This window comes from Phodopus roborovskii, unplaced genomic scaffold, assembly GCF_943737965.1.
Source record: "Phodopus roborovskii unplaced genomic scaffold, PHOROB, whole genome shotgun sequence".
In the NCBI taxonomy this organism is placed as follows: Eukaryota; Metazoa; Chordata; class Mammalia; order Rodentia; family Cricetidae; genus Phodopus; species Phodopus roborovskii.
In genome coordinates, this window is record NW_026126416.1 from 24,882,296 (window position 1) to 24,897,793 (window position 15,498).

General features: G+C 40.2%; 1 protein-coding gene across 1 annotated transcript in view; it reads right to left on the reverse strand.

Annotated features, from left to right (window-relative positions):
- Tmem87b (transmembrane protein 87B) overlaps window positions 1-15,498 on the reverse strand; it is a 39,249-nt gene that overhangs the window by 3,751 nt on the left and 20,000 nt on the right. The window contains exons 11-17 of the mRNA XM_051183422.1: window positions 12,973-13,046; window positions 11,005-11,111; window positions 10,867-10,925; window positions 8,635-8,738; window positions 4,966-5,039; window positions 3,351-3,421; window positions 72-124 (exon numbers count right to left, since the gene is read on the reverse strand). Coding sequence (XP_051039379.1) covers window positions 72-124; window positions 3,351-3,421; window positions 4,966-5,039; window positions 8,635-8,738; window positions 10,867-10,925; window positions 11,005-11,111; window positions 12,973-13,046 — 542 coding nt within the window. The remainder of the gene's footprint in view (window positions 1-71; window positions 125-3,350; window positions 3,422-4,965; window positions 5,040-8,634; window positions 8,739-10,866; window positions 10,926-11,004; window positions 11,112-12,972; window positions 13,047-15,498) is intronic.

The following is a 15,498-nucleotide window of genomic DNA, read 5'->3' on the forward strand; positions in this document are numbered from 1 at the left end:
GAGAGAGAAACATCCAATGAAATCCCCTTAAACTACAGCCTGAGGTTCAAACTTGAACAGAGAATATTTACACATCTGTGAACGAAGAGGGAATATTTTCTTCCACCCACTTCAAATCTTCATCCTGTAGAAATAAATACTTCTATTTAGTATTTGCTAAATATCACCTGAAAACATACATTTTAGGGGGAAGCATGTTTGTAAATTTACAAACCTAATTCTGATGCATGGAGTTTGTTAGTTGCCACATGAGCTCTAAGAAGCTGGCTCAGGATGTCACACACCAAGTGACAGTGTTTCATAAACAGACAAAAAACAAAAAATGCTGATTTTTCTGTTTCTTGGTTTTAGCTAAGAATATTACTCTTTTTGTCTCAAGATGTCAAAATGAAAACGTAGAATTGGGTTGTAAGACAGAAAATAGCAAGGTTCACTTGGATCTTTTGCTTCAATATGTCTAACTTGTACAAATTCTTGACTTTATATTTTTTCAATTGAAAACAATAATGGACAATGCTCCCATGTCAGTTAAGTACTGAAATGGTGTGTGTATGCCTGTGTTCATAGTCCTACACGAGGCAAGGAAGGCCAATCACCTGGGGTAGGTAAGTGTTTTCCCTTCTAATAGACATTTACTTCTAGTTATTATAATTAGAAAGGAGAAATCAGAGTACAAAATAAATCAAGTTTTTCTTTCCTGTGTACCTGGCTACCTGGATTGCTCTACCTGCAGCAGTAAGCACCTTGCTGACCGAGACAAGGCAACAGAATCCCATTTCTGTGTGTGGGTCCCAGGCAGAAATTGGTAGTGAAAAATAAGACCTCTAATTTCTAATCAAAAGTTGACAACACTTAGCTTAGAAGAATGAGTAAAAACCCTTTGACATGTTTGTGACTACTGAGTTTTAAATAAACTGTTATATATTACCAAAAAGAAAATAATAAGTTGGAAACATTAACACAGCTTAAATATTTCTCATCTAAAAACTATTGGGGCCAGAAGTGTTTTAGATTTCATGTTTTATATTTCCAAGTATTTTCATAAACATAATGAAACGCACAGGGATAGGATCCACGTTGAAACATGAAAGTTATTTACGATTTTAAGTAGTATCTGTAAGAATTTAGTATATGAAACAACGTTCCACAGTAGTTTTTCCACTTGTGGTTTCATGCTGATGCTCAGAAATTTGGGGGCTTTAAATTTTCAGATTAGAGCGCTCTAGCTGCAGCTCTAATACAGCTAAGTAAAACTAGAGGTTTTTAAAAGCAAACATTCATGTGAAATTACTCAAAGAATACATTTTACAGACTGCCAAGAGTAAAAATAAGAGAATTCATCGAATCCAACAGTGTTGTCATACAGTACTTGTCCTGTGAAACTGCCACATGTGTAATTTTTATACAGTGTCATTCCATGGCAGCAGAGTGCAAGTGTGTGTAAGGCGTCACTGCCATCATCAGCATGTATAAGGTATTTTAAGACTCATTTTTGAGCCAAGTGTGGTAGTGCAGGCCTTTAGTCCCACACTCGGAAGGCAGAGATAGGTAGATCTGTGAGTTTGAGGCTGGCCTGGTCTACATAGTGATCTCTGGGTTGGTTCATTGCACCCAAGTGATGGCTCACAACCAGCCATAACTACAGTTCCAGATGTTCTGACTCTCTCCTCTGACCCGAGGGCACCGGGCACAAACATACATGTGAACAACACTCATATACACAGAAATAAATAAAATAGTTTATAAACTCATCCCTGCCTTATATTCTTGCCGAGAGCTGCTGGTTGTAAAGGGCTGTGGGAATGTACAGCAGTGACAGCTAGTATTTAACAAATTGAACCACCAGACATATAAGTCCCTGTTGGGGAACCGCATTTGACAAAGCCGTGTGGTTACGGAGTGTAAATGGCTGGTTGTTTCTGTCCATAACTTTCTTGGGTGCCACTACTATACCTCCCTAATAAGAACAGCTGTGGGGTTCTTCCATAGCCCCTTGTTGCTGTGCTTTACACTCACTGAGCACACATATAACTGTGGATCGTCAGGAAGATGATTTCTGCTTAAGCGGTATAATTTTGACAAATAGAAATAATACAGTATATACTCATACTGACATAGGATTCTCAGTCACAAAGACAGCTTTTTACACAGACAGCTAATCTTAGACCCCAGAACAAATTCAAAGCAGGCTGGCTGCCCCTGGAGATGAATATCTGGTTGCCTCTAGAGACAAATATATGAGGTTATTTTCCCAGGTGTTTTGCTGATTCAAAGTCAGAGCTTGAAGCAACCTTAGTAGACATAACTCCCTGAAGCTATGGACTTTCTGCACATACTCCCTTATGGCTCAGCTAATTAATTGTTAAGTCTTGAGTTACAATGTCATTTTCTGTCTGGGAACACTAACCATTTAGGCTATGTGCGTGACCAAGTGTTACTCACTGGCCCCTGGCGGGTCAATGTGACATCCCTAGAAACTATGTGACTTATCTCGTGTTATGAGAATGGGTCAGGTCCTGGAATGTAATATGTAACTACTCAGAGTTTGGCTGTGGGAGCAGGGGCAGTGAAGGGAGCAGAGGAAGGGTGTAGAGACAGAGAGATGTGGAGGTTATGGAGAAAAATTAGAGATTTTTAGAGGAATGAGAAGAAATGCAGAGCTAATTAGGAAGCTGTGAAGAGACTTTTCAGAGAGGTTTTTTTTTTTTTTTCTTCAAGATGAAGACAAAGTTATTATCAGAAAGATTTAACCCTCAAATAGATAAGATTTTTCTCCTAAGCCCTCAGCCACATTTGAGGATTTTTTTTTTTTTTTTTTTTGCATTCCTGGGTGCTGAGCAGAGGCTGCCCCCAACCCTCCAGTTAGACAAATAGTCTACATTTTATTCACGCTTTCACAGTTTTAAAAGTCTGTTGTTTTGGAAAATGAATGGAACATCACTTTCACAACAGGTGACAACCTGTACCTAACACAGCTTCAAAAGAAATTGCTTGGATGTGCTGCAAAAGCCACCACTGCCTTTTACCAAGGCAAAGCCTATCCATCTGGGATGAGCCTGGCAGAGAGAGCCCTGGCCAGACATGGACTCAGACACCACAGGGCTAGGGAAGCCTGAGGTGCTGCACCTCCAGCAAGTGCCCGACCTCAGGCTGCTGGTGCACAGCACCTGATAAATGAGAACAGACAGCAGCGACACTGCAGCTATGGGCCTGAGCCTGCACCGGTGCCTGGAAACAGCCGATTTAATAACAACAAACCTTAGCAAAAGCTCCTTTGACAACTAGTGACTCTGACATGGACAGACTCTGAAGTATTAGACAGAGACCCCACTAAATACACAGATACTCACAAAATTATCACAAGTAGGTTTGGCTGTTCCGTTTGAAACTGTTTTCGAAGCTCTTAGTTTTATTCCTTCAGCTACAATGAGAAACATTACAGAGACATATGGATGATTATAAAATTATACTTTCCTTTATAACTTCACCCTTAATACCCCCAAAAAAGAAAAAAAAAAGATTTACTTATTTTTTTTTTTTTTTTAAAGAAATAGCAATGGCTACTTTGGCCAGGGCAGTAGCTTTAATGTGCTACCAACGCCCAGCAAATTCTGTCCCTTTTAAGCAACTGTTGTCTATTACTGCTCCTGCTTTTTCTCCTCACTTTCAGCCTCTGTCACCCCTGCTCCTGAGATCAATCGTTCCACTTCTACATCTAAGAAGATGCAGTGTCTGCCTTCCTGTCCCTGGCCTACCTCACTGAGCAGTCAGTCTCCTCCAGGCTCAGGCTCTGCAACTAACCATTCCACAGCAAGCAGGTTTTCAACTTGCTGGTCTGCAATGAACCTGTGGAGAAGCTCAAGCATATACACTTCCCCCAATTCAATTTAGAGTTTAAGGATAAATGTGTAAGATTTACAATATTTCAAAATAAGACATCTCTGGGAGCTCAGTAGTAAAGCATTTACCCAGATTGTGTGAAGCCCTAGGTTTTATCACTAGCACCCCAACACACACACATCTTAGAAATTTTTACTTGCTTGCCATATAAATAGCAGGGTATGCTTATGCTACAAAATATGATATGAAAATTATTTTCTTTATATTTGATGAAAGCTTTTTTTTTTTTTTTTTTTTTTTTTAGAGTGGGTAAGTCCTGTCCCACTTCTCTTAAAGAGACTTTACACTGTCTGTGATTTGTAGTAAGTGGTGTGTGAGGCATCCTCTTTAACTGGCTATCAGTCATGCTGACTGTAACCACTGAGGGGTTTGCAATAGTTCACTGCTGTTTTGTGTCTCCTTGATTATTAAGAACACCGAGCACTTTCAATGTGACCGCCTGTCCAAGTCTTCTGTTCACTGTTACCATGTGGATAACCTTTCAATGGACGCCTTTCTCTCATTCTCCACCTTCTTTCTTTTCAGGGGGTGGTGTTTCATTTAGTCTAGAGTTCACTGTTTCAGGAAGACTGGCTGGCCAGCAAGCCCTACAGTAAATCTTGCTGTTTACACTGCCTCTCCTCTCCCTCTTGCCTCCAGCACTGGTGTTACACCTGGCTCTTATGTAGGTGCTAGGATCCAACTCAAGTTCTTATTATGTACTTAGCAAACACTCCTGAGTTACCTCCCCTGTGTGTGTAGGTGCATGCGTGCGTGCGTGTGTGTGGTGGGTCTACACTAGCCTGGAATCAGTCAAGAAGGCCAGGTTGGCTGGCCAGTGAGCAGTGACTTGCCTCCCCAGTATGCTACCCAGCTACCAGGCTTTCTTTCTTTTTTTAAACATTGGTTCTGCAGATAGAACTCATGTCCTCTTGCTTGCAAGGCAAACACTTTACAGGCTAAGACATCTCCCCAATCCTCATAGGAAAAATTTTAAACAATACATGTGACCTTGCATCTCAAGTAAAGATTTTGTTCTCTTAAAATATGTACAATAGTCATTTGAAAAGAAAACATATGACGCACTTAAATTTTCAGATGTTACCATGAATTCCTCAACTTCATCATCAGAATCATCTATCAAGGGCATGAAGGCATACCTAGATAAAAACAAAGGAGACTTTAACCCTGATCACTGCCAGTCATTGCATATAAAAAAGCTGTACTGTTCAAGTTTCTTACGCATTAAGATAATAACCAACCTCCCGCCTACCCCATCTTAGCATTTTCCATTGAAAGGAAGGTGCTAATCTGATTAGTGACATTCAAGACAAGATCAAATACCTTCTCAAAAATACTGTTTATAACAAACTTGATTCTACAAATTGTCCAATATAGCAAGGAGTAGAATTTTTTTTAAGAATTACCTTATGTGTGTGAGTGTATTGCCTGTACGTATTAAATACATTGCATGCCTCATGTCTGTAGAGACCAGAAAAGGGCATCAGATGCCCTGAAGCTGGAGTTACAGGTTGTTTTGAGCTGCTATGTGGGTAGTAAAAGCTAAACCTGGGTTCTCTGCAAGAGCAACAAGTGCTCTTAATCATTGAGTTATCTCTCCAGCCCTCAAGAAGAAAATGTTTACGTAAGACAAAAAAGCATTATGTTTAAAGGGCTGATGATGATTTTCATATCACCAAATGAATCTATATTTAAAGAACATTTACATTTTATAATTCTCTAAGCTTTTTTATTTTAATTATTAAATACATAATATGTGATGCACTGTTGATGGAAATAATCTTTCCTAAGGTCTTTTGGGCCATATCTGTAAAGATTCCTTTGCCTTATAGGACATTAGAAAAGTGCTTCTAAAAGCATTCAGGAAACATTGCTGATAACCACAATGTCAAATGTCCAGTATTTTTGAATGCATATGTACATGTACATACACACATACATAAGTATATGTATATATACACATACATATACATAGTGCCACTCACATTACAACATACTGCACAGCCTTTGGTTACTGTGATGCATCTATTCATGGTGATACAGAAGTATATTTTAAAAAGGTATAGAACAGTATTTATTTTTAATTCTTTTTTTGGGGGGGGAGGGGGCCCTCAAGACAGGCTTTCTCTGTGTAATAGCTCTGTCTGTCCTGGAAGTCACTTTGTAGACCAGGTTGGCTTTGAATAGAGATCAGCCTGTCTCTGCTTCACTATTGCTGAGATTAAAGGAATGCATGACCACTGCATGGCTTAAAAATTCTTTTATGCACTCCAGGCTGGCCCTGAACTCACAGAGAGGCTGAGATTAAAGGTGTGACCTAACATGCCCAGTTATTTACATTTTTATTATATTTATCTATTTGTGTGTGCGCATATGCATGCATGTGTTCACACAACTGGAGGCCAGAGGACAACTTTTCAGGAGTTGGTTCTCTCCTTCCAACATGTGGGTCCCAGGCAATGAACTCAGGTGTGCAGGGTTGATGGGAAGAGCTTTTACCTGCTGAGCCACCTCACTGGACCAATATGATTATTAATTGTTGAAGGGGGAAGGAAACAGACTTCCTAATAAGAAATGCAATAATTCTTTCTTTGGAGAACAAGGCAGGCAAAAGAAGGTGGAGCTGGCCACCACAGTTCAGAGTACAGATTTCTGAATTGGCACTCAGTCCTGTGCCATTCGGTCCCTCTCTCCCTGTCCTGAATCCCAAATTTCATACATGCCCGAGCATCAGGTCAATTGCTCTAGAAGCTTTTGGCTCTGAGCATCCTGGATTTCAGATTGGGATACTTACAGGCTATGCAAATATTCTAAACCAAAAACGCTTCTAAACATATGTTAGAAGAATGCTGCATAGGAGAGGTGGCCCTGATAGTGTAGGTGGGGGAGAGCTGACCTTGAGATGTAAAAGCAGAACTGACCCCATCTCACTCATTGCTGCAAGGGTGAATTAGCCTGGGCAATGCTGGAAAGCTCACACTGGTGGTGAGGACAGGGGAGAATTGGTGGACTAATCAACCCGACAGCTGCCCAGGTCTAGAACCAGGGTTATGACTTGGCCCATCACAACATCCACCCCATCTATGATCTGCTGGAACACATAAAGGAACCTCGCCCACATACCAAAAGATGCAGGATCTCCACTGTAATATGAATTAATAAAAGACCCAGAGACTGATATTTGGGTCCAAACTTCAAGCTGAATATCAGAAAAGCAAAGTAGCTGGCCACTAGCTTTTAACCTCTACCTCAGGCTGAATGGGCTGATCTTGTCTCCAGAGCTCTCACCAAGCCTCTCCTCAGCATGGCTGGAGAATGAATCCTCCTACTGAGATCTTGCTCCTGTCTTATATACCTCTCCTGAGTCATGGGATTAAAGGTGTGAGCTTTAATTCTCTTTTAGACTGATTCAATCTTGTATAGATCTGGGGTGGCCTTGGACTCAGAGATCCATCTATCTCTTACTCCTGAGTCCTAGGATTAAAAGTGTGTACCACCACCTCCTAGTTTTTGGCTGCTGGGATTAAAGATGTGTGCCTGGCTTCTATGGTTTGTGGACAACTCTGCTTTCTGAATCTTCATGAAAGCTTTAATAAATCATAAATAATATATCACCACACTTCATATCCCAAGGCATCTAAGAATATCTAAGAAGAATATCTAAGAAGAGTCCTAATGAGGGCCCACCATCGATGGTATAGCAGAAACTAAAGGCCTTGAACCAGACCAATGACTTTGCAATAAACACTTGCATGTAAAGATGTATGGAAAGGGGTTTACTGTGTGACTCACTGTGTCACATGGCAGCTTCCAAGACGAGATTTAAAAATTTTTATACTGCACACCTCGCCGATGTCTATGTACCATGACTTCCACAATTCTCCCAATGCATTCTTTCCCAGCCCAGTCTTTCACTGTGCTGTTGCTATCTTAAAGCTATACCATAATTCCAGCTCTTCATGGAGTCTTCATCTTCTTCCCTGACTGCTTAACGTATCTATCTTACTGTCTTCCATTTGTTATACCTGTCTTCACACTTGAGTATACTTAAAAACTAAGTACTTCCCAGTAGTCTCTGTGTATTTTCTGTCATGATCCCTGCAAGCATCAAGGTCAGCAGGGAAATGATCTGTGTGAGGTGAAGGATGACACTCGGGTCAGCACCATTTGAGTAGGTGCTAGGTCAAGATTCCTAGAGTCTGCTCTAGAGGGTTTTTTTTTCTTACACATTTAAGCACAGTAAAACTTTGGGAAAAAAAAAAAAAAAAAAAAAAAAAGTCTTCATGTGACAATTACCACAACAAAGTTTCAGGGATGGCTACATCAAAATTCCCTTGCAAAAACACACCTCTATAGCAAAGCACCTGTGACCTTTGCAATAAGAACGAGTTCTGCTGCCTGATAACAGTGCTTGGGGTAAGGATTTGTAATAAGCATAAGGAAGGATTCTACTCATTGAGAGATGAAACTTAGGATTAGGGCCTAAACAGTGCTTAGGGTTTGGGGGACTCAAGTAAAGGCTGGCCCCACAGAATAGCAAAGGTTCACCAGGTTGTTAGACAACATCCACCCCAGCCTTCTCCAGCCTTGCAGGTGAACAGGCATCATTTCCTTCCCTTGAAGAAAAAAGTCTCTGGATTGTCTAATGCTTTCTGTGAGCTGTGCCTCCTAAGGTTCTCAACCACAGAAAGCAGCCAACAAATGCCTGCAAGTCATAATTTCCCCTCTTGTTACCTCTGATTATTCGCTGATGGCCTCCATAAGAACATTATCACGATAAGGATGAGAGAAAAGAGAAAGCTCCAAAATGCATCATCAACCCAGAGCTCCATCCAGTCCTACAACAAGGATGATCAAACGTAAACTGTCAATTTTCTGATATTTGTGCAACTGCCCTATTCAAACAGTACACAGCAGTACTGAGACCTCTCCAGCTGGCAAGCCCTCCTAGCAAATAAACAAGTAATAATTTTCTTCTAAGGAAACCTATGTTGTAAGCATTGCTTCTAAAGAGCACTTATATTTCCCTTCATGAACAGAAATTTAGAGGAAAAAATTCAATTTCCCTTCATGAACAGAAAGTTAGAGGAAAAAAATCAAAACACAGACAGAACTTCAAGCAGGAAATATTACAGAAGGAACTGGCAAGAGGTCCAGCTTCTTTCCTTCAGCCGTGTCTTCCACTGCAGCGGAGTGGGGCTTCTGGGCCCTTTGTGGGTGTCCCTGTGACTGAATGAGAACTGAGATGAAGGACGGGACATCTCCCTAAGCAATGCCAAGCGTGATGTCAAAGCAGCACTGCATCTTGGGTGTTTAATTCCACTTAGGTACCAAGCCAGGCTGGGGTGTAGCTCAGAGAAGCAGAGCATGTGCAGCACCCTGGGTGCCATCTCTAGCACAAAAGGTACAAGGAAGTTCAGAAAAAGGGATAATAAATTTGAGAGGAACTTGATCAAATATGTATGTATTTTTGGTGTTATGATACAGGGTCAAATACAGCTCAGGCTGGTTTGAACTTCTGATCCTCTGGCTCCTGAGTGCTGTACAGGACTGTGTAAATACTGACAGTTTACATGGGATATAAAACACAGGGTTGTGCACATGAGACAAGCATTCTACCAAGTGAGAGCCACCCCCAGCTTCAGCATTATTTAGAAGAGAAAAAAGTTTTGATAACTCTACAAAAAATAAGTAAAATACCCAATGAAATTATATCTTTACAAACTAAACTCTTTGAAATTCCACAAAAGAAAAAAACTATAATTAAAAGCAATAACTGTTTAAATAATTAATTTAAACACTTTAATTCTTTAATAATCTAATAACCATTTACTTTTTTGGTCGGCTTAGTGGCTGCACAAGAATCTACTGATATTTTAATATCATCTACAGCCCCTCAGTCAGCTCCCCACGGCCTGGTGGAGCTTCCTGTCCTGCAGCCATAGGTCTCTATCATCTGTGTATCGGTAAGACTCAGGACTCAAAGGCTGGGGTAGAAACCTGATAGCTCAGAGAGACGGAGTAGCAACTAGCTGATCTTGTTTTTTGGTCAGAGACACCATAACAGATGTCTATTCCTTCGTCCCAAAACCAAGAAGAAGCAAATTCCAGTCCCCACCTTTTCCTTCCTGTGTATCTTTTCGGTCCAAATTGCTGGCTTCAAAATGGCCAATTTCAGGATGTCAGTCCCTGGCTCTACCCCGATTCAAAGTATAACTTTATTGGGCAGTCTCAGGAGTGTCATCAAAATATCCCACAATATTTCCCCTTTTTGTCTAATAAAAAGGCATGTCCTCTTGTGGTGTCTCCGGCCAAAAAAACAAGGTCAGCTAGTTGCTACTCAGCCTAAGTTAGCACATTCTCTTTTTCTTCCTTCCTTCCTTCCTTCCTTCCTTCCTTCCTTCCTTCCTTCCTTCCTTCCTCCCTCCCTCCCTTCCTTTCTTTTCTCTCGTTTTTTGGATTTTTCAAGACAGGGTTTCTCTGTAGCTTTGTAGACCAGGCTGAGGCTAGCCTCAAACTCACAGAGATCCACCTGCCTCTGCCTTCCAAGTACTGGGATTAAAGGCATGTGCCATCACCACCTAGTTTAAATTAGCATAATTTTACCCCAGCCTTTGACTCCTGAGTCTTACTGCTAAATAGAACAAGAGACTTAATTTAAACCTAACTAGCTCTCACAACTTAAATTAATTTACATTAATCTACATTCTATCACATGGTATTGCCTCTCCTTCGATCTTCACCTCCTGATTCTTCTCTGTCTCCTGGTGTCTCTTGCACACCTAGATTCCTCCTCCTCTTCTTTACTCTCCCCAGAAACCCTGTCTAGCTGTTGGCCATTCAGCTTCTTATTATATCAATCACAGCAATACACCTTTATACAGTGTACAAATACCCCACAACAAACCATTTTAATTATCTAGCCAAAAATTTAATAAATTTTAAAATACTTAAAATTTTACTTACTGATTGGCATTTTGCAATCCTGAAGGTCTTTGTTGTCCACACCATAAACACTATAGAAGCTGAAAGACAGAAAGTCATCTTTTAAAGAACATATAATAATGAAATGGGTAGTTTTTGAAAGAGGCACAGATGGCTTACCTAGCACAGCAAAGATGAGTGTATTTGTAAAATGCCTATACAATGAAAATTTCACAGTGTTCTTTCTTAGCCTTAGAGTCTTCATAGTCTGTGCCAAACTTATAAAAATGTGAAAACTAGTTAAGGAGAAACATGAAAAATGGCAACGTATAGTTAAAAGAAAACACAGTAAGAATCATATACTATAGACCCAAACACAGCATTGCTAAATACAGTTCTTAAAACAAAATATAGAAAATGTATCTTAATCTATACCATTCTAAAATGACACTTAATTACAGTTTTCTACATAAAATCCATTGTCTGAAACAAATGAACAGACTTTAATGGAAAAAAGGCAAGAAGACTTGTAATGTGTTCCCATGACATAGGACAGTGCAGTGTACACAGTCAAAACAGAAACCCTCAGCTAAGACACCTCTTGCTACCTATGACACCATTTCTTTTGCTTTCTTGTTTTCTTTTTCTAGCTGATTCTCATGTTAATCTCTAAATAGCCATAACTGAGTAGTTAGGACATCTATCAGTTTCTTTTTATAAATTAAAAAACTGACAAAGAAAACATGCCTTAGTTTAAGTAAGTCTCTTTTGGAATGACAGGGGCATACTAGGAATGCAAGCTCTTCAAGCAACTTAAAGGCCAGAGAGAAAAGGCCTGTGGATAGAAGGACAGAAGGACACAAGCACAGGGAGTTGGCTGGGCAGTGACAACATGTAGGTCTTCCTGTAGTTCTATTCTAATAACCTTTAAAGTGGCTGTATACTGGCTCAGGCTAACAGTGGGTCCAAGGGCATTAGAGGGAAAAGTCTTGCAGTTTGATGTTGATTAGAAAGAAGATACAGAAGGTCCAGCTAATCATTCATGAGGCAAAGAATGGGAACTTGGAGGGTCTGGTCTGGTTTAGTCAGGTAAAGCAAGGGCATTCTAGACTCTGAACCAGGTGCTATGGGAAGGGCTTTCCCAGAACACAAACGGTGGAGGGGAAGTTTTAGCATTGGCTGCTTTCCAGGAGCACCAGGTTCAAGTAAGGCTAATATTGTTCTGAATGAGGACACAGAGAGACTTTCTTGTTGACTCCTCAGGTCAGCAGAGGCCTGAAGGTCCCTGCTCATGCAGGTGGGTCCCTCCTTAGGGGCAGACCAGCAGCCCTTGTTTATGAACCAGACACCAACAGAGAGACAGCAGGGCAAGCTTTGGATTTATACCTATTTAAAACACTACATATTTTTAAAAAGCTGGGCAGTGGTGGTGCATACCTTTAATCCCAGCACTAAGGAGGCAGGCCGGTGGATCTCTGTGAGTTCAAGGCCAGCCTAGTCTACAAAGTGAGTTCAGGAATGTTACATAGAGAAACCCTGTCTCAAAAAACAAGAACAACAAAAGCTAAAAAACAAAAGACTAAATACTTCATTAAAAAACTACTTTGTAAAAACTGATTTTTCAATCATTCTAAATGTCCAATATTATTTTACAGAGAAAGTCTCTCTTTCTTCCTTCTTTTTTTTTTTTTTTTTTAAATTTAGTAAATTAAAAAAAGAAGAAGTTATTTGAGAAAGGGTCTCACTGTATAGCCATGGCTGGTCTGGAACTCAGAGATCCTCCTGCCTGCCTCCAAGTCCTGGGATTAAGATGTACACAACCTTGCCTGTCTGGCAAGATCAGCTTCCGAGGTAATGCACACCAACAAATTTGGTCCTACTGTGAGAACCTACAAAAATGCAAACATACTATACTCCTTAAACACCTCAAACAAACATATGGAACAAACAAATATGTTTCTGTTTGATCATCCAACAGTGTTCTTTAAAAACCAAGGAGTTAAAAATATCAAAAGCAAATTTGAAACTGCCTAAGCCTTTACTTACCCCACCGCCACCCCCTGCAGAAGAGAAAGCAATAATTAAAGCACACAGACTCTATAAGGTGGAGAGAGCCAGGCGAGCATGCTGCTGTAGTAGGAAAAGGATATCCACCAGCACAAGCCTGAGTCAAGAAGAGAGAGAGGCAGGCTGGCCAGAAGAACAAGATCAGAGTCATTCGCCTGCAGCAAAACAGCAAAACAAATAACCAAGCAGCAAAGGGGGTATGGGGAGACATAAGAAAGGCTATCAACTTTGAATTTCTGTCAGTTAAGATCTTACAGAATTAATTTGTGTTAGATTCATTGAAATCAAAGAGATCAAGGTCATCATCCAAAACCATCAATTTTATATGCAGCCCTGCTTATATCTACTTGTCATCTGTAACCACCCAAGAAACCTACTTCTCATCTCAGAGTGGTAAAAATGACCAAATAGCAGGAGACAGCAAACTTGGCAATTTCAGGTTCAAAGGAAAGGGGTATTACAGTAACTTACTTCCAGTCACCACCCAATACTGTCCAGGATAATCTTAACTTCTGGATTTCTTTATGACCACTGAGTAAATTAAACCACTCATTTTGCTTCCCTTACCTGCCCACCCCAATCTGGCTGACTGTACTGGAAGGTAACAAAGTCAGTGCTGTCCAAAGGAGACAGGCTGCTCACATTTACACAGAGCTATTTCCTTGGAATTTTCTGCCAAGGTTTCTACTTGAGTGTCTTCCCAATGAATATATATCTGTAAATCCCAAGAGAAAACAGCACATTTTGTTTGTTTTGAGGCATGGTCTCTTTATATGTAGCCCTGGCTGTCTTTGAACTCTCTCTGAAGGTCAGGCTGGCCTCTAACTCAGAGATCACCTCTGCCTCCCAAGTACTAGGATTAAAGGTGTACACCACCACACCAACTACAAAATTCTTCTGGATGGAAAGTCTGAAGCTCAATTGCTTAAAGCAAGGGCATATTCCCTGACTTGTCCAAAGCTCTTCTAAGCACAAACTACTTTAGAAAAGAGGCAATTTCAAAGGGGAAGCTCAGACTCCTTTCTAAATATAATGTCGAAGACAAGCCATCAGCAGAGTTGTACTGCTGAAGGTGGTTGCCTGTCCATCTCTACTGCAGCTCTGCCATCCCAATGCCAGAGGTGTCTATTTGCACTCCATTCTCCACAGGAAGGCAAGCATCCCTAAGAAGCCACTGCGAGGTTGCACAGGACCCACCCGAGGACTCATCTGCCATGATTCCCCACCATATTTACATGCAGAAAAGCTAAGCTGAGACATTCTGCCACTGTCCCCTTTAACTTCACACTTGCAACTATTCTTTCTCCTCAATTCTCTTCCTACTTACTCAACCATTTCTGTGAAGTCTTTATTTTTTCTGCCAGAGTTTTCCTTTTGCCTCTATTCTCACACCAGCACTCTAAAATGGCATCTCTCCTGCTATGCTGTTTCAGTAAAGTTATATGTGTCTCTTTATCGGGTGTGAATTCTGTAAACACAGAGACAATATTCTCTATTTATTCCTCACTGTGTGAAGTGTACATTGAGTACTTACATGTTTAGTGAGCTAATAGGAAAATAAAGACATTCCTATCTGGGGAGTTATTACGTTCTTGCCTTTAGCTAAATTCCTACATTGAGAAAACAATAATGCACAATTATATTTCATTCCACCATTATTACAAATTAAAAGTAATCTGATTTTAATAATACCACAAACTATTTTGGTAGGACATGATAAAGGATATGAACCACACAAAAATGGAGTCAATAACTGCTAAAGTAATGTCACTCAAAACAACAGCTAAATGTTTAGAACCCTGAAAAATAAAAGTAGGGAAAGCCTAAATTTATGCAAGTTTCAATGTAGTGTATAAGTATCATCTGAAGAAAAACAATTTCACTTTTTATCACCTTCAACGCCATGTAAGATTTTATATTTTGATGGAATTGTGTTAGCACATAGAAACCATCGGCTTTGTGAACAACAAACATAATTTATCAATTTATTTCATGCTAGAAATAAATAGACTGGCAAATAAACAAAAGGCTTGTCATGCCCCAATCTCACCCAGACCTGCCATTTCAATCTCCTTTCTCATCACACCAAACCCAGACCTGATTCTATCAAAGGAACAGACTCCTGCCCTCTCCTGAATAAAGGGACACACTCATGCAAAAAAGGCAAAGTAAAGGTAGGATACTATGTGAAAAGGGAGGAACAGATTATATATTAGACCCCTGTTTCGGCAGTCACATTTAAAACAGCCACCATTTAAACTGCCAACTATGTAAATTTTAAAATGTGTAATATTGTATTTATATGTGTGTTATTATTTTTTCTAAAGACTAATTTCTTATGAATTATATGTATACATATATATTTCAATATATATGAGGCTAGCTAGGTGTGGTAGCATAGGCCTTTAATTCCAGCACTCAGGAGAGTAGAGGCAGTCGGATTTCTGTGAGTTCAAAGCCAGGTTGGTCTAGAAAAAGTTCCAGGACAGCCAGGACTGTTACACAGAGAAGCCTTGTCTCAAAAACCATCTCTCTCTATCTCTCTATCTCTGTGTGTGTGTGTGTGTGGGGGGGGTTCTTCATGTTTATACAAAGTAACAAATACAC